Source organism: Arvicanthis niloticus, chromosome 21, assembly GCF_011762505.2.
Source record: "Arvicanthis niloticus isolate mArvNil1 chromosome 21, mArvNil1.pat.X, whole genome shotgun sequence".
Classification (NCBI taxonomy): domain Eukaryota; kingdom Metazoa; phylum Chordata; class Mammalia; order Rodentia; family Muridae; genus Arvicanthis; species Arvicanthis niloticus.
Window position 1 is genome coordinate 31,532,941 of NC_047678.1, and position 25,747 is coordinate 31,558,687.

At 44.3% G+C, this 25,747-nt stretch overlaps 1 protein-coding gene across 1 annotated transcript; it reads left to right on the forward strand.

Annotated features, from left to right (window-relative positions):
• Positions 1-4,147: 4,147 nt before the first annotated feature.
• Positions 4,148-22,840, forward strand: LOC117693519 (F-box/WD repeat-containing protein 15-like). Its single transcript, XM_034484221.2, has 10 exons — positions 4,148-4,252; positions 5,020-5,057; positions 5,242-5,408; positions 6,503-6,621; positions 14,135-14,344; positions 15,778-15,939; positions 16,809-17,019; positions 18,717-18,922; positions 19,208-19,335; positions 22,735-22,840. The coding sequence occupies exons 1-10, from the start codon at positions 4,163-4,165 to the stop codon at positions 22,838-22,840; spliced, it is 1,437 nt and encodes a 478-aa protein (XP_034340112.1). The 5' UTR covers positions 4,148-4,162.
• Positions 22,841-25,747: the final 2,907 nt, after the last annotated feature.

The window sequence follows — 25,747 nt, forward strand, 5'->3', positions numbered from 1 at the left end:
ACCTCTGTGGCTTTCTGTTTCTGCATTATTGGACCAGGATCCCATTCAACTTTGGGGAGTAAGAGGAGAGAGGGAAGAAATGAAAAAAAGCAAGTAATGGAGGGGTGTGTGAAGGGAAGAATGGGAGTGGCTGAGGCCAGGGATAATAAAATGAAGACTCACAGAATTCTGGAGCAGAGATGGCACTCACCCTGGTAGGTTTCTTGGTGACTGCCACATATAGGCTCACTGACCTTGAAGTAGGGGAGTATCCAGCACATCTGTATATTCTTGATGCACAAGGCCTGAAGTGAGACACAGAACACTGCTTCCTTCATCTCCCTCCAGGCCCCTTGACCATTGTTAGTGGTAGCAGGAATGGTGGATAGAGTAACGAACACTAGACCAGGAGTTCAGAAGACAGGCTTCAGATCGTCCACATGTATCCTGGTCCTCACCATTGTTACCTATATAACAATGGGCTGGTCCTCCCACATCAATCACTAATTAAGGAAATCCCCTACAGGCTTGCCTACCTCCTGATCATTTGAAGGCATTTTCTCCTTTAAGGTTCCCTCCCCTCAGATGACTTTAGATTGTGTCAAATTGATATACAACTAGCCAGGACCAGGTCTAACGTGGTTGCAGTCAGATGGTGTTCCCGTCCCCAGTCATCCTCAGAACCTTCTGTACTCTGTCCACTGCCTGGGCTGCAGGATCTGAGCTTCTCCTTCGTCCCTCTTCCTCCATTTCTCTGGAAGGGTGTTTTGAGCCTTAGCTGTCCCTTTACAGAACCTCAGGGTAGCCAAATGTCTTACTGGAAGTTGAAGACTGTGATGACAAGTATCCCAAACCAACTGGATAACACACTGAAGCCTGTTATTAAGAGCTATAGACATCTTGCCGTACCCAGGAAGGTCCCAGCTATTTGCAGCATGCACTGGTTAAGAACCTGTGTGCACTCTTGCTCCGTCCCTTGGTAATGTTGTTAAATTAAGGTGGTATTACAGGATTTCCAAACGCAGTGAATGTGCAAATATGTCTTTATTCAATAACTGCAGTGGCCAGTCATGGTGGTCCCTTCTAAAAGATACATCTATGTCCCAATTCCTGGAACCTGTATTGCCTTAATTGACACAGGTGTGAATGTCATTTAATATGATAAAATATATGACTGGGTAGGACTGGGGACAGGGGTCATCAATTAAAAAAAGCATAAACCACTTCTACAGAAGTCTCAGATTCTATTCCCACAACCTCCTGGGGCAGCCCACAACTTCCTGCAACTCTAGCACCAGGGAGATCTGACACCTCTAACTTTGTGGGCACCTGTGATCAAGTTCACAAACACCCATGCTCATTCACATAATTTTAAAAAATCAAAGATGTGACTGGGTTATCAGTCTCAAATGAGGAACCTATCTTATTTACCCAGATGTGCTCTGAATACATTTACAGGTGACCTAAAAAGAAAGACATCCTAGCTGGATGATGGTGGCAGTGGTGTTCGCCTTTAATCCCAACACTTGGGAGACAGAAGCAAGCAGATCTCTGAGTTTGAGGTCAGCCTGGCTGACTGAGTGTGTATCAGGACAGCCAGGGCTACACAGAGAAACTGTGTCTCCAAAAAAAAAAAAAAAAAGGCATCTCAGCGTGAAGATATGCACCTTTAATCCCAGCACTCAATCCACTCAGCAGCAGGCAGAGGCAGGTGGATCCCTGTGAGTTCAAGTCCAGCCTTGTCTACAGAGTGAGCCTAGGCCACCAGAGCCACATAGTGAGATACAACAAAGCAGAGAAGAATGTGGCCTGGGATGAGAACATTGACTGGTGGCAGAGACAGTGAACCACCGTTTCTCAGGTCCAGGGATGCCAGGGTAGCTTCTGGGACCTGGCAGAGACAAGGGGTGGATAGTCTCCTAGTGTTCCTGCAGAGAACAGGGCCCTACCACTGTCAGATAAGCAATGTCTAAACCTGGGAGACAGTGTGTTTTCCCACACACCCCATCTCTTTGACACTCACTTATTAATGGCCCAGGAAGCTACTGCAACAACCATGTTCTACTCACCTTGTGTGGTGAATGTCAGAGCCCCAGAAAATGTTTTCCAGCTCATTTCTCTACTGGTCCCTTGATGATCCCTTTGCCAGATGGCCATTATTGAAATATAGGTTTAAATACAGCGAGAAGAAGTATCTGTTTAGGGGCAGGAGAGATTGCTCAGTGGTTAAGAGTACTGGCTGCTTTTCCAAAGGACCTGGGTTTGATTTTTAGTAACCACATGGTGTCAGTACCACTCACAACTGTCTGTAACCTCAGTACCAGGAGGTCAAATGCCCTTTTCTGGCTTCAGCAGGCAAGAGATTTCATGTTTGAGGCCAACCTAAACTTCACAGTGAATTCTAGGCCAGCCTGGACCATAGGATGATGCCCTCTTTCATTCAGTCTCTCTCTCCCCCCCCTCTCTCTCTCTCACACACACACACCTTAAACAATTATACATTATAAAATAATCAGATCTCCTTCATAGATGGAAAGTATCCATTGTTAAGGTGTCTGTGGTAGCAATGCCTCATGACTATCATAAGGAGTTATAACAGCTCTGCATTTGAACATCTAAATCAGTCACTCAGAGAAAGAAGCCAGGCCCATCCCCTGCCTCAGCAAACATGCAAACAGAAAGTCCAAAGCCAAGCACTGTGGCACACATCTTTCATGCCAGCCCTTGGGAGGCAGAGTCAGGCTGATCTGTAAGTTTGAGGCCTGAACTATATATATCAAGATCTAGGCTAGTCAGTCAGGGCTGGAGAGTAAGCCCCTGTCTCAAAATATAACAAAGAAAAGAGAAAAAGGAAGGAAGGAAGGAAGGAAGGAAGGAAGGAAGGGAGGGAGGGAGGGAGGGAGGGAGGAAGGAAGGAGAAAGAAGAAAGAAAGAAAGAGAGAGAGAGAGAGAGAGAGAGAGAAAGAAAGAAAAAAAGAAAGAAAGAAAGAAAGAAAGAAAATTGAGAAGAGTATAGCACAAGGAGGCCTGTGGCTCCTTTTTGAGCCTGCACTATGGCCTGTTGTCCTCTCTTCAGGCTGCTTTGCTTTTGCTGGGTGCTTCACATTCAACCCTCCAAATCTGTAGTAGTAAAGTCAGGGATGGGGTCTGCAGTCCTCAAAACTATTTTCAGTCTGATTCAGTAGAGAGCATAGTTTAAGAAATGTGTCTCTGTGTGTATATACATATATCCATTTTGTGTGTGTGTGTGTCTGTGTGTATATACATATGTTCATTTTGTGTGTGTGTCTTTGTGTGTATACATATGTCCATTTTGTGTGTGTGTGTCTTTATGTATATACATATGTTCATTTTGTGTGTGTGTCTCTGTGTGTATATACATATGTCCATTTTGTATATGTGTGTCTGTGTGTATATACATATGTCCATTTTGTATGTTTGTGTGTCTCTGTGTGTATATACATATATCCGTACACTCTGTCATAGCACTGGTTCCTTGAGTTATTGTCTTTATTATTTTGTCTTTTTTTTTCAGAGCTGCGGACTGAACACAGGGCCTTGTGCTTGCTAGACAAGTGCTCTACCACTCAGCTATGTCCCCAACCCCAAGTTATTGTCTTAAATGACAAAGGAGCACAGTTACCAAGGGTCCAGGACTTAAGCTCCACCCTGTGGCTGCACAGGAGAAGGTAATGTTAGAATGAAAACACATTCCGATTTCTGGTCACTAACATAACGAGCATGAACAAAATCAGCATGACTCTTACTTTTCTATTTCTGACACAAAGTCTCAGTCTTTAGCCTGTTGAAAATTAGTGTGTTACTCTGTATTTTCTAGAAAGTTCTGACAAGTACATCATCAATGGGGGCTACCCCAGTTCATGTACTTTTTTGGTCTCCACAGTGCCAGGCAGGGGTTGTTGAGCTCATCTGTGCGATGAATAACACTGTGGAGTGAATTTAGGTGTGAACACTCTTAGCTGAGTGTATCTGGCTCCGGTGAGTGTGTGTGTGTGTGTGTGTGTGTTAGTGTGAGGCTGAGAGTCTACACACCTGCAGCTTGCTGCAATCAAAGCCTGAGGAGTTGCAGGTGGCAGCTCTGTTAAATCTTTGGCCAAGCCTTTAAAATTGGAGCAAGCTGGGGAGGAGAAAGAAGAGTCAATGTGGACTTAGGCCCAGTAAGATGGAGTATGATTTTCCTTATGTGGAGCTGCTGAGAATCCTCTCTTATCTGGACGGCTTCAGTTTGCTACAGGCTGCCCAAGTGAACAAGGTAAAAGCTCCTTGGCTGAACTCTCCATTTGGTGCATCATAAGGCCCTGGGCCTTTCCCGATCAGTCTTGGAGTCTCAGCTACCCCAGCATTGTACTCACACAGTCTGGCTTCCTTCCTTCCCTTCCTTCCCTTCCTTCCCTTCCTTTTTTTCTTCCTTCTCTTCCCTCCTTACACTTACACTTACCTCATTCAGACCTGTCTGCTCAGCTCTGACACATTAATGTCTCAGGAACTCAGCTGCTTCTCTTGACCAACAGGAGAGCCGACCTACAGAAAAGCAAACATATATATTCTCATGGGTTAGCATTATCCACTCTGAAGACCTCAACTACAGTTCAATGAGGCAGGAGTGGTGGCACATGCCTGTAATTGAAGCACTTGGGAGGTGGAAGCAAGATGGCAGGAGTTTGGGTCATACTCAATTACATGAATTTAGAACCAGCCCAGGCTACTTAGACACCCTATCTCAGAGCAGCAACAGTGACAACAACATTCTGCTAAGTGAAAAGAACAAGCTGCCTTGAGGAGATGTGCTGCTGATACGTGGCATCCTTGAGACTCCCTGTCAGACCTGTGGAGACCGGTCCTACTTCCTCTGAGCCCGCCCAAGGTGACTTGTGTTTGCTGGGGTAGGTCTCTCCAGGCTGGCTGGGCCTGAGGAGCTAGGACTGTGCTTGATTAACCTGTGTAGGCCCAGCACAGACCAAATTGAGACCAAGGGGAAGGGAGTGGTTGTTGATTTAAGGATTCTTTTCTCTCCCATAGGACTGGAATGCAATTGCAAGCAGTGACATCCTGTGGAAGTAAGGAGAGGGGAAGGGTGGGATGGGAAGAAGGGATGAGATGGGGCAGGAAGGGAAGAGGAGGCCTTCTGAGTCTGGACCAGGACCTCTGCTGTGTGAGGATGGTTAGTGAATAAAAGTTGTGCACACCTCTAAGGTGAGGTGACTGGGGTCAGCCTGATGATATTGCAACTGTGCATTGTAGGAAGCTCTGTGTAAAGAGATGGCTCTTCGGTGAGGACGTCACCCCGCAGCTCCTGGGCACAGAGACATGGAAGCAGTTCTTTCATTATAAAACATGGCAAGAACATGCCAAGTCCCGGGCAAAGCCAGAAGATTTCACTTACAAGGAAATTTATACGAAGACATCAGGTTCGCTAGAAGAGACACCCACTTGGTTTTTCCCATTCTCTGCAGTCCTACATTCTCACTCATTAAGAGGAAGGGACTTGTGGTTTAATGGGATGGGGCTGCTGTGCTAGGCTAGCCATAGAACCACTCTGTGATCTGCTGAGTGGTTGCTCAAAATCTTAAACCAGGTCTATATATATCGCTCCCTTGCCCTGAAGGCTTCATACCTTCCCTAGAGTACAGAGAGAATTTAATGGGGAAATTACTAGATAGGCTTTAGTTATCTTTTTTTTCTAAAAACTTCCTCAGAACAGCTTTCTGATAGAGAGATACTTTTAAATTTCTTTCACTTATTTTTAGTGTGTGTATGTGATGGGTGTACATGGCACTGTGTGTGTGTGTGTGTGTGTAGAGAACTTTGTGGAATCAGTTCTCCTGATGGGAAAAATCTTACCTTTTCTGTTTGTTTTGAAACTATATCGCTGTGGCTAGCCTGGAACTTGATCTGTAGACTACACTAGCCTCAAACTCAAGATCTGCAACTTGCCTTCACTGGGACTGGGACATCTTTATATCTGGCTGTTTTATTTCTTTTGTTTCTTTGTTTGTTTCTTTTTTCCTTTGTTCTCTCTCTCTCTCTCTCTCTCTCTCTCTCTCTCTCTCTCTCTCTCTCTCTCTCTCTCTCTCTCTCTCTCTCTCTCTCTCTCTCTCTCTCTCTGTCTCTCTCTCTTTCTTTCTCCCAAGACAGGATCTCATGTATTACAGGCTGACCTCAAATTCTTCATGTAGAAAACACCAATGACCTCGATCCTTTTGCCTCAAATTGAGAACTGGGTTATGGTTTATAGGCCTCTAGGAACAGAACCGTGCACTATCCCCACTGAGTTCCAGCCCCAGCCCCCAGTACCCATTTTGTATCTATAGAAGCACATTAAAGAGTTAACTGTATCTGAACAAATGACCAACCTGCAGTGTGCTTGACTGCCTCTGCTTCATCCTTCCCACAACTTTTATACAAGCCTTCTACAAGGTAGAGGAAACTGAAACATACCTTCTTTGGTTTGAGTTGCCCCTCAACTGTCTGGTGTCTAAATATTGTTGGGGTTTTCTTGCAGGATTTTGGGACCATGCATGTTATCTCTCTGGGCGAGGCTTAATAAGAAACCCACAAGACAGATCAGTTGTCTGTATCATAAATTCCGATGCCGAGATTTCCACCTGGGATATTTACAAGGTGAGTCTGGCCAATGAGTAGCAAAAGTTACCTGGATGTGAATTGTGATTTCATCTTTTTGTTGTTGGTGATGATGAGAGAGGATCTCCCTGTATAGACCTGACTGTCCTAGAAGTCCCCATGTAGATCCACCTACCTTGGCCCCCCCATATGTCAAAGGTTTACATGACACACCTGCTTTGTCCTCCCTTTTTTAGATTTAATTATTTTATGAGTGTTTTCTGTGCATATATGTATGTGTGATGCAAGCGTGTCTGCTGCCTGTGGAGGTCACAAGAGGGTGTCAAGTCCCTTAAAACTTTAGTTGTAGATGGCTGTAAGCTGTGGGCACTGGAGCTATAGGCTAAGCCATCTCTGCAGTGACTGTCAGTGTTTCAAAGTGTTTTTTTTTGTTTGTTTGTTTGTTTTTTGTTTTTTGTTTTTTGTTTTTTGTTTTTCGAGACAGGGTTACTCTGTGTAGCCCTGGCTGTCCTGGAACTAACTCACTCTGTAGACCAGGCTGGCCTCAAACTCAGAAATCCACCTGCCTCTGCCTCCCAAGTGCTGAAATTAAAGGAATGTGCCACCACCACTGCCCAACATGTTTCAAAGTTTTATCATAGAGATTGTTCACATACTAGGTTGTGTTTCCCCAGGTATTCCTTTTTAAGATATGTTTCTTTTTTATTTTATATATGTATGTGCCTTGTTATTTTATGGTTGGTGCCAGATATATTTTTTATTTTATATATGTGTGTGTGTGCCTGTGTTAGTTTGTGGTTGGTGCCTGCTGGCCAAGGCCAGAGACTGAGATGTTGTGTAGGCTTTGGGAACCCACCTAGGGTCCTCTGCAAGAGCATCACTTGCTCTGAGCTGCTGACCCATCACTCTGGCCTCTTACTCCAGGGTTTGTTTGTTGTTGTACTTTTGGTTTGGAACAGGGTTTCACTGTGTGAGAGCCTTGGGGGACACTTGCTCTGTAGACTAGGCTGGCCTCAAACTCTGAGATCTGCCAACCTCTGCCTGCTGGGATCAAAAGCGTGTACCACATCCACCAGGCCCTTCCAGGGTGGTGTTTCAAGGCTGCTGTGGATGGGATGGCTTCCCTGATCCTCTCTCACTGTGTCTATTGCTGTATAGGAAGGGCACTAATGTTCTTTCCCATGTTAAGTTCATAGCCTATCAATCTGCTGGAAGTTTATCAGTTCTAAGAGTGTTCCTGTGGAGTCTCGGGGTCTCTAAGTACAGGCTCATAGTGTCTGCCAATGAGGCAACTCTGGCTTCTCTTTCCTATTGACATCCCTTTTGTTTGCTTCCCTTGTTTGATTATTCTAGCTAAAACAATACCATTTTGAGGGAGAGTAGAGAGTGTGGATATACTTGTTTTGTTCCTGATTTTGCTGGAAATGCTTTGAGGTTTTTTGTTTGTTTGTTTGTTTGTTTGTTTTTCTTTTTGTTTTTTTGCTATTTGAGGGGATTCAGTAAAGAAACTGCTGACATGACTCTCCATAATAATGATTAAGGTTGTTTACTGTAGATATGAGAGAGCAGCCAGAGGCATCTAGAATAGTTCAGAGCACACAGAGAAAGAAGTAGATTATGTTGTGTTTTTAAAAAACCAGGATATGTTTTACGAGCAAAGTCTGGTGAGGTGGGAGGGTGCCTTGGTGGGCCGACCTTGAGGCATCCCTTCCCCCTGAGGTAGCAAACATATGATGGGTATAGTATAGAATAGAGGTTATTTAAGGCAATGATAAGGGAGGAGAGAAAGAGAGGGGGGAGGGAGAGAGTGAAAAGGGAAAAGGGGGTTAAGGAGAGAAAAGAGTCAGACTGAAGGGGCAGAGAGAGCAAGGAGGGGACAAACAGCCCCTTTTATGGAAAGCCAGGCCTACCTGGCTGTTGCCTAGGCTGGAGCCTAGAAGGCATGCTGACATTCCTCCATTTTGCTTTAATTTTTAAAAGGAGAAACTAGAAAGAGGTGGTGGTGAACCAGGGATAGGACCATCTTGATCTTTAGCTATTTCCTGCTGACTTTGAGGTGTTGTGTCCCTGTGAAACCTAAGAAAACGAAGATGGGGATGTTGGTCCAGTCTTAGGAGAATTGGCTGTTTCTTTGCTATCTAGGATCTGTGGAACCATCTGTGGATAGGAAGAAGCAGGTGTAGTAGAAGCATCTGTGTCTGTGAGAGCAGGTGCTGGCACATCTGTTGTTTCTCTGGAGCTGTTCTGGATACAGATTTTGAGTAGATGCCTGGACATAGCAAGATGCTGAAATATGTATATATATTAGAGGTAGAGAATAAAGTTTAGTACTTTGGGGAGAATAATCTTCTTAGGTGTACATTTGAAACTTAGGTCTTGGTGGTTGGGGTGAGAGAAGTCCCAATCCCAGGGAACAGGAGAGAAATCCCATCCTCTGGAATAGGTAACAGGTAGAAACTCAGGCTATTGATTGGCAGGTGTACTTATCTAGATGGAGTCTGTTTGGTCTATGATACATGGATCTGAGTGGGTTTCCTGGAACTTATAAGTTTACAAAAGAGATAAATCTGTTAACAGCATGAACACTATTTGAGATGCATTTAGGGAAGACAAAAACCTTTTGTGGAGCAGAAGGAGCAAAAAGGGCTTTTTCCTTCTATCTGGGAGATTGAATCTATATAAATTTAGCATGATGATAAACATTTTAAGGTTACATTTAAAAGAGAATTAAAGGAAACTTGAAATTTTGACCTTGTAAACATGATAGTTGATTATATAGATTAGTATGAGAAACACCTTAAGTCTATAGTTAAGAGTGATAGAGAAAAGGTATGGGGCCTTGGCAACAACAGAGTCAGGGCAGCTGGTGACAGGTGAAGTAAGATGACTTGACAGGGTCACTGGAGAAGCTGTAAGTGGCAATTGTGAGTTTGTTCAAGGGGTACACATAGCCAGCAATCTTTAAAGTGCCCAGGTTGCATGACATTAAGGAGTTGGTAGGACGAGGTTGGGGTCTGAAGCAGAAGGGGAAATGACAGGTTAGTGTTATTTATGAGGGGGGATGTCAAGGAAGTAAGGACCTTGGAGGAGTGTAAGAGTATCCTGTGGTGGGTGAAACAGCTCAAGCTACTTTGTCAGCTCGGTTGTTTCCCTTGGAAACAATAGTTATCAATCTTGTGACACCTGCAGTGGACAATTCCATTGTGACTCAGGCAGAGGTAGTCTGGCCATCAGGCCCAGAAGATGAGAAGCTTTTTCCTGTGGGGGAGGAATGTGGGAGAAATGACTCACTTGTCTTAGGCAATATGAGACATGTAACTCTCTGGGTGTCCTCTGTCCACAGTTTAGACCAAGCCCTGGCAATGGGCAAGGCAATGGAGCAGTGTTTCTCAGTGGTTGTCATATCACAATCTAGGCAGTCTTGTTGTCACTGTGCCCATGTCACTCAGAGATCTTGGGAGTTGGGGGTTCACTGTCAGGATTTGGTAGTCTCTGTCTGTCATAGTAAGCTTTAACATTAGAAAATCCTAGTAACATAGTTAACATAGTAACAGTTAACATTACATTTAGCAGATTTCTGACAGGAATGAGAGCCAGTATCTATTAAGTATATTGGAGTTTGACAATCTGTGTTTATTTGTTCTAGGATGTATCTAGTAAGTAAAGAGAGTACATTGTAAATTAATAACAGTAGTAAAAACAAGGCTAAAGATACCTTTTGGCAGAAGGGAACCTGTTTCAGAAGTTCCTGAGGAACCATGGCTTTTATCTAACTGTCAGAAATCCCATAATCCAGCTTGATCTCATTTCTGGATATTTGGAGAGTCTTGAGAACCAACATTTACCACATACTATAGTTTGACAACACGTTTGTGTGTTAGTGTGCTTTCTTTTGTGTGTTAAAAGGTCATGACCAAGACTGGGCGGTGGTGGCACACGCCTTTAATCCCAGCACTTGGGAGGCAGAGACAGGCAGATTTCTGAGTTCCAGGCCAGCCTGGTCTACAGAGTGAGTTCCAGGACAGCCAGGGCTACACAGAGAAACCCTGTCTTGAAAAACCAACCCCCTTCCCCCCAAAAAAGGTCATGACCAAAAGTAACTTGGAGGAAAGAACTCAGAGGTGAGTTCATCAGAGGAGGCTCAGACAGAAACTGAAGCAGAGACCATGGAGGATTGGTCATTCTTTATGGTTTGCTCTCCATGGCTTGCTCAGTTAGCTTTCTTATACCACCCAGGACCCCCAGCCTGGCAGTGGCACTGCCGACAGTGGGCTGAGTCCTTCCACACTGCTGATTAATTAGAGAAATATCTACAGATGTGCTTAGAGGCAATCTGCTGGCATGGATGTGGGGGTGATGCCCTCCCTCAATTCACTACCTGTGGTAGTCAGGAGAGCTGGCCATGAGGGCATGAGGAGAGCTGGCCATGCCCTCTCATTGGCTGTGGCACTAGGAGAATGGGCCCCCACTCTTTGCCTCGGGAGCACAGTGGAGCTGTGCTCTCTTGGGGGTGTGTGGAGCAATTGACACAGCTGTTCTCCATGTGATTCTTTCTCTGATAGTGTCTACCAGGGTTTGGGGTACCTCACCCCAGGAGCTAACAGAACAAGCTCTGAGCACAGTTCTCTTGAGACCTTCCTGGGCTGTGTGTCTTAGGGGAGAAAACCCAGCTACAGCTGTGGCAGTGTTGCTTGATCTGGCACTGGCACACCTGTGTAGGTAGAGAATCTCTATTTTCTATGGTGTTGTGAGTGCTAGGGGCCCATATGATGCCCTGGGAGAGGGGATGGCGGGGACCCTAGTACCAGTGGGAAAGAACACAGGACTGGCCATGCCTGTGGTTCTTAAGGACATTCCTCATGGCTTGTCTCAGTGTTATGACATTAGATTCCCACTGTGCAGTCCCTGCTGCTTTATACAAGAGTATTTTTCTCTTGTGTACTCTGACTTGTGAGACAGCCAGCTCTGAGCCATTGTAGGAGAGAACTGTGTGACTGCTGGATACCTCAGTACGTATTTCTTCATTATCATCCGTTCTCTCAATTTTTTTTTTTTTATTTTAAAAGATAAAAGGGCAATGGTGGAACATGCCTTTAATCACAGCACTTGGGAGGCAGAGGCAAGTGGATTTCTGAGGTTGAGGTCAGCCTGGTCTACAGAGTGAGATCCAGGATAGCCAGGGCTATACAGAGAAACCCTATCTCGACCCCCCCCCCAAAACAAAAGATAGAAAGAAGATAAAGGAGTCTAATGGAGTGAACATTAATCCATTCTTAAGGTTGGTTGGTTCTGTCTGTCTGAAAGAAGGTCTCACCCTGTAGTCTTAGCTGGCCTGCAACTATGTAGACCAGGCTAACCTCCAACTCAGATCTGCCTGCCTCTGTCTCCTGGGTGCTGGGACTAAAGGGGTGGCCCAACACACCCAGCAAAGGGGTTTTTATCTTGTTAGACAGGATCTCAATGTTTATAAACATCGTCTCCTACAGCAAACTGAAGATGGAACATAATGAACAGGATGATCTTCGGGTTGGAGGTTTGAGGGTTTTGTTTGGTTTTTATTTGGGGTTGGGGGTTAGGAGGAGGCTGTTTAGGACAATATCAGGCTGTCCTAGAGTTCACTGTGCAGTCCAGGCTGGCCTCGGACTCATGGGGACCCTCCGACCTCTGCCTCCTAAGTGCTAGGCAGGATCCAGTGGTGCATTGTCATTGTATCTGGCAGAGGGAGCACGGAGTGGAGCTGGACCTCAACCTTGTGAGACTGAGTCTTGTGCTCCATGGTGACAAGGACTTCACCAGGTTGCCTTTCAAAGGAGGCAAGATTGACTCAAAGGGGAGATTATGTTTAGAGGGAAGGAGAGGTAATTAATAATTTTCATGCAAATGGAGCTAGGGCTTAGAAATGGCTATATTGATTGCTGCCTCTAATATTTTACTAAATTTAATTATGCTTTTGGCTTTTTGTTACTTATACTGCTGCTGGTGAAGTGTGTGTGTGTGTGTGTGAGTGTGTGTGTGTGTGTATAAAAGAGTGTGAGTGTTTGTGTGTGGGAGTATGTGAGATTGTGAGTGTGTGTGTATGAGTGTGTGTGAGTATGTATGAGTGTTTGAGTGTGTGTGTGAGTGTTTGAGTGTGTGTGTGAGTGTGTGTGTGAGTCTGTGTGTGTCTGTGTGTGAGTCTGTGTGTGAGTCTGTGTGTGAGTCTGTGTGTGAGTCTGTGTGTGAGAGTGTGTGTGAGAGTGTGTGTGAGAGAGTGTGTAAGAGAGTGTGTCATTTTTTTTAAAGAAAAACTTATTTATTTTATTTGCTGTATCTGCATGTATACCTGCATGCCCAAAGATAACATCAGATCCCATTACAGATGGTTGTGAGTCACCATGTGGTTGCTGGGAATGGAATTCAGGACCTCTGGAGGAACAGTTGGTTCTCTTAACCACTGAGCCATCTCTCTAGGCCCTTGATTTTTTTTTTTTTTTTCTTTAAGCTAAAGAAATGCCTGGAAAAGAACCTGCTTTTCTCATTTGCAGTGTAGAAGAATTGATGATACAATAACCAGTTTTGGAATTGATTTATTGTACATAGATTCGTTTCATGTGTTATAAAACCTAATACTACCCAGGCCTTTAACTCCAGTGCTCGGAAGGCAGAGGCCAGTGAATTTGAAGCCAGCCTGGTTTACATAGTGAGTTCCAGGAAAGCCAGGGGTATAGAGTGACCCTGTCTCTAAAACAACAACAACAAGAACAACAACAACAACAAATCTAGCCCCACCAGAAGTGACAATAGGCACCTGCTCCCTGCTTGCACTGTTAGTGAAGGTGAAATGGCGTTGAACACAGGGCTGCTGATTGTTCTTCATACATGATTGTGGGAGTTAGGTCTCCCTTCCATGTGGTTCCTGAGGATTGAAGCCCTGTCATCAGGTTTAGTGGCAAGTGCCCTTCCCTGGTGAGCCATGTGACAGCCATGTTCTTTCTGGTCTGAATAGTGAATGTGTGCTTGTGTCTGAGCACAATGTATGTGTCCTGTTTCCTGTCGACTCCTGCCCCAAATAATCCAGATGTTTGTTTTCCTTCTTGTGTTTCTTTTTATTTCTATGTACATATGTATTTCTGCCTACATGTATGTCCCTGTGAGGGTGTCATGTCCCCAGGAACTGGAGTTACAGACAGTTATAAGCTGTCACATGTGTGCTGGGAATTGAACCCAGGTCCTTTGGTTAAGAACAGCTGGTGGTCTTAAATGCTGAGCTATCTCTCCAACCCTGTGTTTCTTTTTTCTTTTTTTGAGATAGTCTTGTAGTTCCAAGTTGCCTGCAACTTGGCATTGTAGACTAGACTGGCCTCAAGCTTCTAGTGACCTTTCCACCTCTGCCTCACTGGGCTGGGATTCTAGTCATGTGCACCCATGTCCAATGAGGGATGCTTAGAACTTTCATACTCTTTTCTCCTAAGTAAGAAGGGGTTCCAGTGTGGAGGAGGCTCCCACATAAAGCTGGTGGGTGAAAGCAGCTGAACTAGAGGTGCTCAGACATGATGATGCTCTTGTTCCCCAGGGTATTATAATTTCAAAAATGTCAAAATATGGCACCTACATCAAGATGTTGACGACCCTTCCTGAGATGCAAATTGTGGTCACTGTAGATATAGTACAAACTATCAAACTGTGGGACTGTCACAACACAGAAGCTCTGGCGGCTTACAGGCTGTTCTTTCCCTGTCAATCACTGGAAGCTGTCTTTACAAAGGATGGCCCGATTGTCTTGGTAAGTGACCCCCAAATCTAGAATAGGCACATAGAACAAAACACTTGCCAACTTGAGGTCCCATTACTGTCAAATCTTAACTTGCCATCTTGGAGTCTCTGTAAACCCTGAGAGTCAATCACAGTATACAGAAAACATGGCCATCCCTTAGCCTTTGACCTACTTCATGTACATTTTTTTTTAAAGCCATTCTCTTTAAAATATCATTTTAAAATTTTTTCTTGGGATCTGAGGAGAGATGGTTCAGTGGGTAGTAGTGTTGGCTGTGCAAGCATGAAGACCCGAGTTCAAATCCCTGACACTCACATAAAAAGTGAGCTGTGGCTAAAGGTGCCTGTAACCCCAGTAGTGTAGGGGATGGAAACACAAGGGTCACTGGGACTAGACGGCTGCGAACCAAGCCAGCCTAAGTCCAGGCTCAATAGAGACTCTCAGGAAATCCGGAGAAGTGGATAACAGGATACCTGGCATCCTTCTCTGGTTTCCATGTATGCCCTGTTATGTAAACTACATACATACACATAAATATACATATAACACCCACCCCCCCCACACACACACACACACAATCTTTCTAAGTGGTTTTACATCTTCTTGCCTTTGAAATGTCTATTATTGCTGAATCCATGAATTTGGGTAGAGACAATAGAGAGAAAAATGTGAAAAATATTGAGAACAAAGGATAACATTCATGTCCCAGTGAGTCCTGGGGAAGAGGGTTTTAGCACTTGGAAAACCTTTACACATTCCCTGCTTCATGTGATTGAGACAGAATCTCATGATGTAGTCCTGGCTGGCCTAGAACTCACTGTGTAGACTAGGGTGGTCTAACTCTCTGAGTTCAAACTGTCTCTGTCTTCTGAGTGTTGGCATTAAAGATAATATGCTACTTTGCCCTACAAAAGTTTCTTTAAAAAATGCTGCAGGACATGGTGCATGCTATAGAAGCAGGTGAATTTCTAGAGTTTGAGGCCAGTCTGGTGAACAGAGTGAGGCCAGGATAGCCAAGGCTACACAGAGAAATCCTGAAATCCTGTCTCAAAAAAACCCAAAAGGAAAAGAATTATTTTGCGTGTGAATATTTTGCCTGCATGTGTGTCTATGTATCACGTGCATGCTTGGAGGTCAGAAAAAGCCATTGGAGGCCTAGGGTTGATATCTCTCTCTCTCTCTCTCTCTCTCTCTCTCTCTCTCTCTCTCTCTCTCTCTCTCTCTCTCTTTCTCTGCACAGTTACTCACTGAGTCATCTCCCCCCAGGGCTAGAGAGTCTTATTCCATGATCATCCCAGATGCTCTGTGACACAGGCTGCTCAGAGCTTTGGATCTCTTGTTACTGGACTTGAAGACACAGTGGTGTATCTTAGAGCAGATAACACTGCCTCCTCCATGCTTAACCTTTTCCCACTGACCGGGTGCCGGTGCTCTGATTTCAGGCAGGCGATACCATTGGTGACCTCTACATCTTTAGGATTCCCGACTTACACCTCATTTCCAAAGTCCATGCATTTCAATCCAGTATTGAAGAACTCTACTGCTCTCCTCAGAAGAAATGGGTCTTTCTCAGTATGAAACACCATCAATGCGTCTTGCCAAGGGTAGGTCTGTTCTAGCAATTCCAGGGTGAAGGTGAGAGATGGTGGGAAGGAACAGTCCCCAGGGAGGTTCAGGCAGATCACTCCTGCCCTCCTAGGCCCTATCATAAGGAAAGCCATTTTTATAGTTGGAAACAATATTGTGCTTGGAAGCAGTCATGTGACCGACCACAATGGCAAATGTCTATTAGTGAAGTGTCCTTGAAATGTGGCTCAGCCAAAGGACAAAGGCAGGTGACATAACAGCCCCAGAAACCTTTGCTTGTCCAGAAATGGAAACAATTTTCTATCACTGGCTGACACGCTTACCCACCCTATGACACATTTCACATAAGTGCTACCATACCCAGTGCTTTATATACTGCCTTCTCTCTTAACTGACAGCTCTCTGGTGCTTGGTTCTTAGGTATTATGAGAGAGATGGTCCGCCCACAGGCCAAGTACTTCTCAGGGCCCAAGCATATTCATTTGGTTTTATACATTGACATACTTTCAAAGGAACCTGGGTTACAGAAGACAGTCTCAATGCCTCATTTAAAAAAAAAAAATCCAGAACAGCCCTGGAGTAGTCCTCTGCACAGTGAAAATGTACTTAACCAGTCTCTGCCTGATGAGTCCATTACAGTAGGGTGACCGAGGCGCCCTTTGACCTGGGACAGGGACTCCATTCTGTCTCTGAATGTGATGGGAGGGGCAGGAAGATGGTGAGTTATTTCAACCCTGAATGAGAGCAATGACTGCTCCACCATTGGGTGAAGAACAGATGCAGCCACTCCTGGGTTTCTTTCAAAAGCCCCTTGTCTGGAGTGCACATGTGCCAGGCTGCAGAGGTGTTACTCCTCATTGATTGCACTGGGCCATACTCTCTGCAGGTATATTTCCTGGACAGCTTACTGAGAACATCGGAATTCTCTGCCCCTGTGTCTACCATTCTCTCCTTCTCATTATACCAAGGAGCCTGCTGGACCCCAAGAAGGGAAGACAGGATAACTCTAATGTCCAGAAAAGCATTCCAAAATGTCACACAATTTGCCACATTTGATATGGAGCTGGAAGAGATTGGGAATCAACTAACTGTTAAAGGTAAACCTTAGAAAATTCTCAAGCCAGATGTTTGGCACGTGCCCAAAATCAGTAGACTGGGTCAGGAAGCGCCATAGAGGGTGCTGTCTCACAAACAAAAAAGATGGAGCTGACAAGATGGTTTAGCATGTGTACATGCATACATACACCCACGCAGACCTGTACACACACACACATACTGATAAAGTTAAAATATTAAAAATAAAAGGGCAAGCATTGTAATACACACCTTTAATCCCAGCATTTATGAGGAGAGACAGGCAGATTTCTCTGGGTTCTAGGGCAGCCTGATCTATACAGTGAGTACAAAGTTAGCCAGGGATATATAGTGAGACAGTAGAACCCAGTCCCTAATACAAGATGGAAATGGAAACATGTCTGCCCAAGAAAACCATAGCTCATGAGAGTAGTGACCATCAAACAGGCACAAGTTCACTTCTGACCAAAAAGCCTGCTGCTCCCTTTACTAAAACAAGCATCATCACGAGGTAATCCACAATCCCAGCAGAGTCCAGTGGATCTCCAAGTTCGAGGCCAGCCTGGTCTGCAGAGCAAGTTCCAGGTTAGCCATGGCTACACAAAGAAACCCTGACTTGAATGAAAAAAAAGAAGAAGAAGAAAAACCAATGACAAGCATTATTTATAGATTATGATGAGCTCTTGTGGGAGACACAGGAGTTTTTTGTTTTTTGTTTTTGTTTTATTTTTTTCAAGACAGGGTTTCTCTGGCTATCCTGGAACTCACTCTGTAGACCAGGCTGGCCTAGAACTCAGAAATCCGATTGCCTCTGCCTTCCAAGTGCTGGGATTAGAGGTGTGCGCCACCACAGCCCAGACAGGATTTCTTTTAAAATTGTTTTTACATTATTATGTTTGTGTAGGAATTCATGCCACAAGCACATTTATTGGGGTCAGGGAACAACTTGAGGGATTTGGTTTCTCTCCTCCATCATGTGGTACTCCAGGAATTGAACTAGGTTGTCAGGCTTGGTATTTAAGTGTCTCTGTCCTTTAAGCCAGTGCTTCTCAACCTTCCTAATGCTTCCGATTGAACTTTCACACAGATCTCATGTGGCGCTGAGGGTCACCCCAGCCACTAAGTTACTGTCATTGATACTTCATAACAGTAATTTTGCTACTTTTATGGATTATGATTCAAGTATTTTTGAAGACAGAAGGCCATAGGGGTCACGACCCATAGAGAGAGAACCACTGCTCTAAGCCATTTGCCATCCCATAATACAGTTAGTTATTGCTTGTCATTTGGGGTTTTTTGTTTTTGAGAAAAACAAAAACTGTCTTTCCCTGTACAATTGTCTTTTCCTGTCTTTTCATGGCCAAGGACATGGACTTGAAAGACCAATGGACTGTTTTCATTGTCTCTATCCAATTAGCATGCCATGGAAGTAGGGATATGATTTTCAGTAAGCATTTAAGGTTTTGCTGTTACCTTTAAAAAAAAAAAAAAAAGTATTTATTTATTTATTTACTTCATGTGAATACACTGTAGCTGTCTTCAGATGTACCAGAAGAGGGCATTATATCCCCATTACAGATGGTTGTGAGCCACCATGTGGTTACTGGGGATTGAACTCAGGACCTCTGGAAGAGCAGTCAGTGCTCTTAACTGCTGAAGATTTTGCTCTTACTTAAATGATTGAAAAATTGTCTGTGTATTTTGTGTTTGTTTGGAACAGGACATTTGGTAGCAAGTTTCGAGTTACCACATTTGGTAGAAAGTTTCCAGTTCCAAGGTTACCTATACAGCCCAGAATGGATGGGAGTCAATGACAAGAATATGATTGTCTGTTCAACTAAGTACTCTGTCTTGGTCTTTAGCATGGAGGGCTACAATCTGCAGAGATTTCATCACTACCCACAAGAGATTGTGGGACTATCAGCGGTATGTTTGGAACATTTCCCCTCCAGTGGGTTTTAACAAAAATAGATTTACATTTTTTCAAACTTCATACAGATGGGGTGTGTGTGCATTGGCACGAGCGTGAGCACTTGCAGAGGCCAGAGGCCGACTTCCTGGAGTTAGTCTCTCTCTTTCCACCTTTACATGGTCAGAGCACCAGGCTTGCTCAGCAAGTGCCTTTACCTCATGGACCGTCTCCTAGCCCCTCTTTCTGTCTTTTGACCTGACATTGACTGCAGCCTACTCACATTTGGGTGTTCTTTGAAGGACCCAGTTTATGTCATCGTCACCTTTATTGATGGCTCTTTGGATGTGTACGCATGGGAGGAGAGAAGCCTGCTGCTCAGGAGGTGTTATCAGCTGCCAAACAGGAGGAGGTTTTGGAAACGGCCATGGTAAGCTTGGCTTTTTAATTTAAACTGGACATTAATTTTAAAACATTTCTGGGGCTGGAGAGATGGCTCAGCAGTTAAGAGCACTGGCTGCTCTTCCAGAGGACCTGGGTTCAATCTCCAGCATCCACATGGCAGCTCACAACTGTCTATAACTCCAGTTCCAGGAGATCTGACTGACACCGTCACACCAATGCTTTTAAAGTTCATTTAAACTTAAAATTTAAAGTTTAAATATGTATCTATGTAAAATGCATTTTTAAAAGAGAAATGAACTTTCTATAAAGAGATATGACTATATTTATGACCTCCATCATCATACAGATCAGACATGGTGCTGTGTGTTTGTAATATTTAAGTAGAGGCAGGAGGATCCAGAAGTTCAAGGTCACCTTCTGCTGTTTAGGAAAGCTGGCAGCCAGATGGGTTAATTGTAAAACCATCACAAACAAAAGTAGGAACTGACTAAGCATAACACACACCTTTAATGCCAGCACTCTGGAGGCAGAGTCAAGTGGCTCTCTTGTCAGTTTGAGGACAGCCTGGTCTACATAGTGAGTCTCAGGACAGCCAGGGCTCTAGAGAGAGATTATGTATTAGGAATGAAGGGAGGGAAGGAGGGAAAAGAAAGAATTGCTAGTTCTTGGGATCCAGTTATTATGTCAGCAGTCTCAGGCCCACAGTAGAAGTAGGGGGACTGCATCCTTGTGTCTTGTCTTCAGTGGCAGGATGGGTTCTCCTGAGTGTGGGCCCCACTTGGGTTGCTTCATCAGTGAGCTGTCATTATTTCCATTTGGCTAATTTTCCTTTGAGTTGTACTTGCCTTCATCCAAGTTACCTTCAGTGATTGTGGTGTGGTGGTACAGGCCCCAAACCCTGCACCTGGGCTGCTGAAGCAAGTATTTATTAACATTTAGCATGACACCCTGACCCTGTCTCCCCCACCAAAAAAATGAGTCCCCACCCCCCTTATAGTATATCTCTGTGTAGCCTCTGCTGTCTTGGAATCAGGCTGACCTTGGACTCAGAGATCCACCTGTTTCTGCCTGGGACTGAAGTTGTTCTCCCAGAGTCCCCTTTCAACAAGGGCCAACAGCACATGACAATTTACCAGTATAATTTATATTACATGTATGACTTACAGATATGTCTCCCTTTGAACATAGTGGCACACAGCTATAATCCCAGCATGCAGGAAACTAAGGCAGAATTACCTCAAGTTAGAGGCTAGCCTATGCTACATTCAAATTCATTGCAAATCTGGGCTATACACAATGAAAACTTATTTCAATTTTTTCCCATACTTTATAGGGTTTCTCTTCCTTCTCTTGATTGATGTTTTGTTGTTGGTTGGTTGGTTTTGGTGTTTTGTTTGTTTCCTCCACTAAGCTGTGGAGAGACTTTTTAGTTTGATTCTATTCCATTGGCCAATTCCTGCTTTGCTTGCTGGTACTTGAGAGTTCCTAGCCAAGAACTCCTGCCTAGAGCTGAGTCACGGAGCTTTTTCTACAAATTCTCTTTTAGTGACTTTCCAGTCTCAGGTCTAGTGTTGCCTTCAGTGTGTTATGAATTGATCATTGAATCATTGAGTAGTGGGAAGTATAAGAAAGTGATGACTTTTGAATCTTCCTGACACCATTTACTGGACAGCCTAGTCCTTGTCCTTAAAAAAAAAAATCACCAAACAATAAAAGTGCAGGTTCTCCTAGGCTCTGATTCATCTATTTGATGGCAGTATCATTCATTCTGCTTTGACCACAACCGCTTGCTGTGATATATTTTAAAATCTGATATTGTGATAACTTCAGTTTTGTTTCGCTCAAGAAGGCCTTGGCTATGTAAAGTAAGTGTGTGTGTGTGTGTGTGTGTGTGTGTGTGTGTGTGTGTGTGTGAGCATGTGCATGTATGCTTTGAGACATCTTGTATACCCCAAGACTAGCCTCAAACTTGCTCTGTATTTAAGGCTGGCCTAAAACTTTATGTATTCAGGACTTGCCTTGAACTCCTGAACCTTCTCCCTCTCACTCAGTCTAGGTTTTCTTAAATTGGTATTAGTTTCTACTCCTTCAGGTTTTGGAAAGGGCTCTACCATGTCCTTCTGGTTTCTATGAGGTGCTGAAAGATCAATTGTCATTGGGGTCTGTCATTCTATAGATCAGGTGTAATGTCCCTCTGATTTCAAGTTCATTGTTTAATTTTTAGAAACTTGTTTTTGGTGAATCTAGTGTAAATGGCTGGAACTTTTTGTATTTTGGGCTTGACCTGCTTTCGAGTCTCTGTAAACTTACAATTTAAGGAAGGGATTTTGTCTTTCTTGTGCTGGGGGAATGAATCCAGGGTCTTGCACATGGAAAGGATGAACCCTGATAATGATCTTTACCCCAAAATTTAGGGACTTTTGCTGTGTTCTCAACATGCTGAGTAGAGAGAGATGGGGTGCCATTTTTACCACCTCAGTGCAAAGGAAACTATGAGTGTAGACGACCGGTTTTGGCTAGAGTCTGCAAGGTCACGGTCAGGAGGCTGTGTACTTGCCCAGGGCGGGCCTGACACTTATGAGATCCCCAGTGATCTAGTAGAGGCTTCCCTCAGTAGTAGAGAATGGAATGATGGACATGTGCCCCACCATCTCCACGCCCCCTAGTGGGAGGGGATGCATTGCTTCTTTACTGTATTTGCTCTGAGTGGACCATGTTTGGCCAAGGGAACAGAATTCAATTTTAAAATAAATTTATAAATTAAAATCTTTTTTTCTGAGACAAGGTCTCACTGTATGGCCTAGATTAACCTCAAACTCTGTCAATTCTCTGGCCTCAGCCTCCTAAGTTGAAGTGACTTATAGGTATGCGGCATCACACCGGCTTCTCTCATTGTTCTTAAGCTAGGTAATCTGTTGAACAACTGAGACTGAGAAGTGGGGCAGAGGTCTACTGCAGAAGGCTGGGATTGGAACTCACGCTATGAATGATAGTCTGCCTTTGCCAATGTGTGTGGTTACTCAAAATTAACTTGAGATGGCTCAGCAGATCAGGCAACTGCCACCAAGCCTGACAAGTTCAGTCTCTGGAACCTGCTTGGTGAAAGGAGAGAACTGATTCCCACAGGTTATTATCTATTCACTCCATGCATATGAGCATAGGCATGCACTCGAACACACACACACAGGCACACACAAACACACACACACACACATGTATACAGTTACTAGTACACACAGGCATGCACACATAGGCACATACACACTCAGGTACACACACAGGAGTGCATGCATATACATACACACATGACAAGTATTAAAAAGTTTTAAAACAAATTCAGGACTGTAATGTAACGATAGTCTAATTATCAATTGATAAGCTTCACTCCCATTTGAGTACTGACATCTTGTTTTTCCTTTGACAGCTCTTATAACAAAACATTATGTGATGATGTGAGCATAATTCAACTGATGACAAATGGTCCCACCTCCAACTATCTGATGGCATATACCTTGAACATATGTTCTTGAAAACTGAGTAGGTTATGTGTCCTCTTCCTCAATGATAATAAAAGTCTATTTGCAAGCCCAGGCTGGTGATTTCAGTGTTGCTAAGAAGTGAAGAGGCCAAATGTGGCGGTGCACACCTTCAACCCAGATACTGGGGAGGCAGAGGCAGGTGGAAGATCTGAGTTCTGAGGCCAGCCTGGTCTACAGAGCTAGTTCCAGGCCAACCAGGGCTACATTATGAGAACTCATCTCTGAAACAAAACTCGTGGCTAGTTGTAAGAGCAATTTGTCTGTGACATCTGTCACTTCACTGCTCTAGGGTTGACTCAGATGACCAGGGCATGTGGGCAGCTTCTCACTGCAGAAGCCATGTGGCAAATTAAAAAAAAAAAAGACCTTTTTGGAGACTATAAGTATTCTTTTCCCCTTCCTCCTTTAAACCTTCCCATATACCTCTCCTCACTGTTCTCTTTTGAATTCTTAACCCCTTTTTATTTCTCAAACCATTTTTTTTTTAAATCAAGGGCATATGTGCTGGAGAGATGGCTCAGCAGTGAAGACCACTGGCTGCTCTTCCAGAGGACCTGAGTTCAATTGCTAGCACACATACAGCAGCTAACAACTGTCCTTAAAGGCAAAACAGCAACACACATAAAAATCTTTAAAAAAAAAAAAAAAAAAAGAAAGAAAAAAAAAGAAAAATAATTATTAAAAGCCTTGTGGTGTCAGAGTACACTTTTAATCCCAGCACTTGGGAGACAGAGTCAACCAGAACTGAATTGAAGGCCAGCCTGTTTTACAAAGTGAGTTCCATGACAGTCAGGGCTATGTATGTATGTGTACACAGAGAAACCCTGTCTTGAAAAACCTGAAGATGGAAAATCAAAGTTTAATTGAGCTTATGGTTTTGTTGCAGGAAATATTAAAGTTGGCACCACCCCATGCTCTGTCCAGCTACTCTATCCCCAGCAGTCCCAGGCTCACCACCTCCAAGGCTAGCCCCAATACGGTGGTCTTCCCAGCTCTGATTCGCTTGCCTCAGAGCCACTAGTTCTTTCTCTGCCATCCATCCCTATGGCTGGTGGTAACAAATCCTCTTAATCCGGTAAATCAAAGCTCTTGAAGCGTATAATTCATCAGTCAGATTTATATATCAATAGATTCTCAATAAGATGCCCACACAATACTGCAAGGCACTGAGTAGTCACACAGGCTGGGGCTCTAATTCCCTCAAAAGACAGAGATCAGTATAGAGCTCTCAGCAGTGCAGCTTGGAATGAAAAGATTCCATGCTATCTGGGTTCTCAGTGGCAGCAGCAGGCTGATCTCTGGCATGGAGTCAGACTCCTGGTGACTGGGAACCCCTGCAGCCCTGGCTCTGGGACTAGACTGTTATTGAGAAAGCTAACAAAGGTAGGACATCTCAATCTGTGGTCTTTGGGGACTTAACTGCCTAATAAGGAAGGAGAAACAAACTGTGCCATGCCAGTATAACTTCTGACAAGAATCACAAACATGAGCCAGGCGGTGGATCACACCTTTAATCGCAGCACTCAGAAGGCAGAGGCAAACAGATATTCGTGAGTTCAAGGCCACCTTGGTCTACAGAGTAGTTCCAAGACAGCCAGGGCCACATAAAGAAACCCTGTCTTGAACGTGTGGAGAAGAATCATAAAAGTGAAAAATTCTAGTACTTTGCAAGGCATGTTTGGACGTCCTTGTAATCCCAGCACTTGAGAGTCTGAGGAAAGAGTTCAAAGATTGCCTGGGCTACACAATGAGGCCCCACCTTTGTGTGTGTGTATGGGAGTCTGGGATGTGTACCTAATTTTAGAGTGTTTGCTTAGTGTGCTCAGAGCTCTGGATTTGGTCCCTGTTACCACATGAAGCAGATAATGGGTGCAAGAGGACCGGCCCAGTGTCATCCCTAACTACATAGTCCAAGGCTAACCTGGACTATGTGAGACCATGTCTCACAACAGGGAGGAGGGACATAGACAGTAAGATGCTCAGAGGGTAAAGGCACTTGCCACCAAAGCTGATGACCCAAGGTCCTTCCCAGAAGTCATACTGTGAGGTGGTTTCCTGCTCATTGTCCTGATACCTGAGCTTGCAAGGGCATGGGGGTTGGGTGGGGTGAGTGCACATACACACAAAGGGATCTCATTAAAAAATTTAAGTTTCAGTGCCCAAAAGAGTAGCCAGTAACCTAGCAGTGGGTAGACCGGACTTCATTAATTTCATGTGTTTTGCCTGAGTGTATGTTTGTAACTGTATCTCTGCCTGGTGCCCAAGGAGACCAGAAGAGGGCATCAGATCTCCTGGAACTGCAGTTCCAAATGGATATAAGCCAAGGGGAATTTACAGCCATGGAAGCTGAACCAATAGCCCCCAAATAAGTGTCTGTTTTATTCTCAGAGGAATAAGCAGTGCTATCCCTCTTTACACAACAAGAATTAGATGTAAGAGCTGATCAGAAGCCCTGAAAAATCAGCTCAAAGTGGTGTTACACACCTATAAGTCCATGTCTTTTATATTGAGGCAGGAAGTTGAGGCCAGCCTATGCTATAGACAGATGCTCTCAAAAGAGAACAGCCTAACCCCAGGTTGAAAATAAGGGACTAGCTGGGCAGTGGTGGCGCACGCCTTTAATCCCAGCACTTGGGAGGCAGAGGCAGGCGGATTTCTGAGTTCGAGGCCAGCCTGGTCTACAGAGTGAGTTCCAGGACAGCCAAGGCTAACAGAGAAACCCTGTCTCGAAAAAACCAAAAAAAAAAAAAAAAAAAAAAAGAAAGAAAGAAAATAAGGGACTAGCAGTTCTCTGGTGAGCACAGGATTGGCAAAAAGCAGCAGAGACAGCTGGGGTAACCTCGGTGCAATGGAGACTTAGACATGTGTTTTCAGCTACACTGGTGTACTGGGTTTGGG

What these genes read in the sequence shown, in the direction of transcription:
- LOC117693519 (XM_034484221.2), top strand. Translation starts at nt 4,163, where the DNA reads ATGGAGTATGATTTTCCTTATGTGGAGCTGCTGAGAATCCTCTCTTAT. An exon ending in AGGATGGCCCGATTGTCTTG is followed by an intron (nt 14,345 to 15,777) that starts GTAAGTGACCCC and finishes CTCTGATTTCAG; the next exon opens with GCAGGCGATACCATTGGTGA. An exon ending in ATCAATGCGTCTTGCCAAGG is followed by an intron (nt 15,940 to 16,808) that starts GTAGGTCTGTTC and finishes TACTCTCTGCAG; the next exon opens with GTATATTTCCTGGACAGCTT.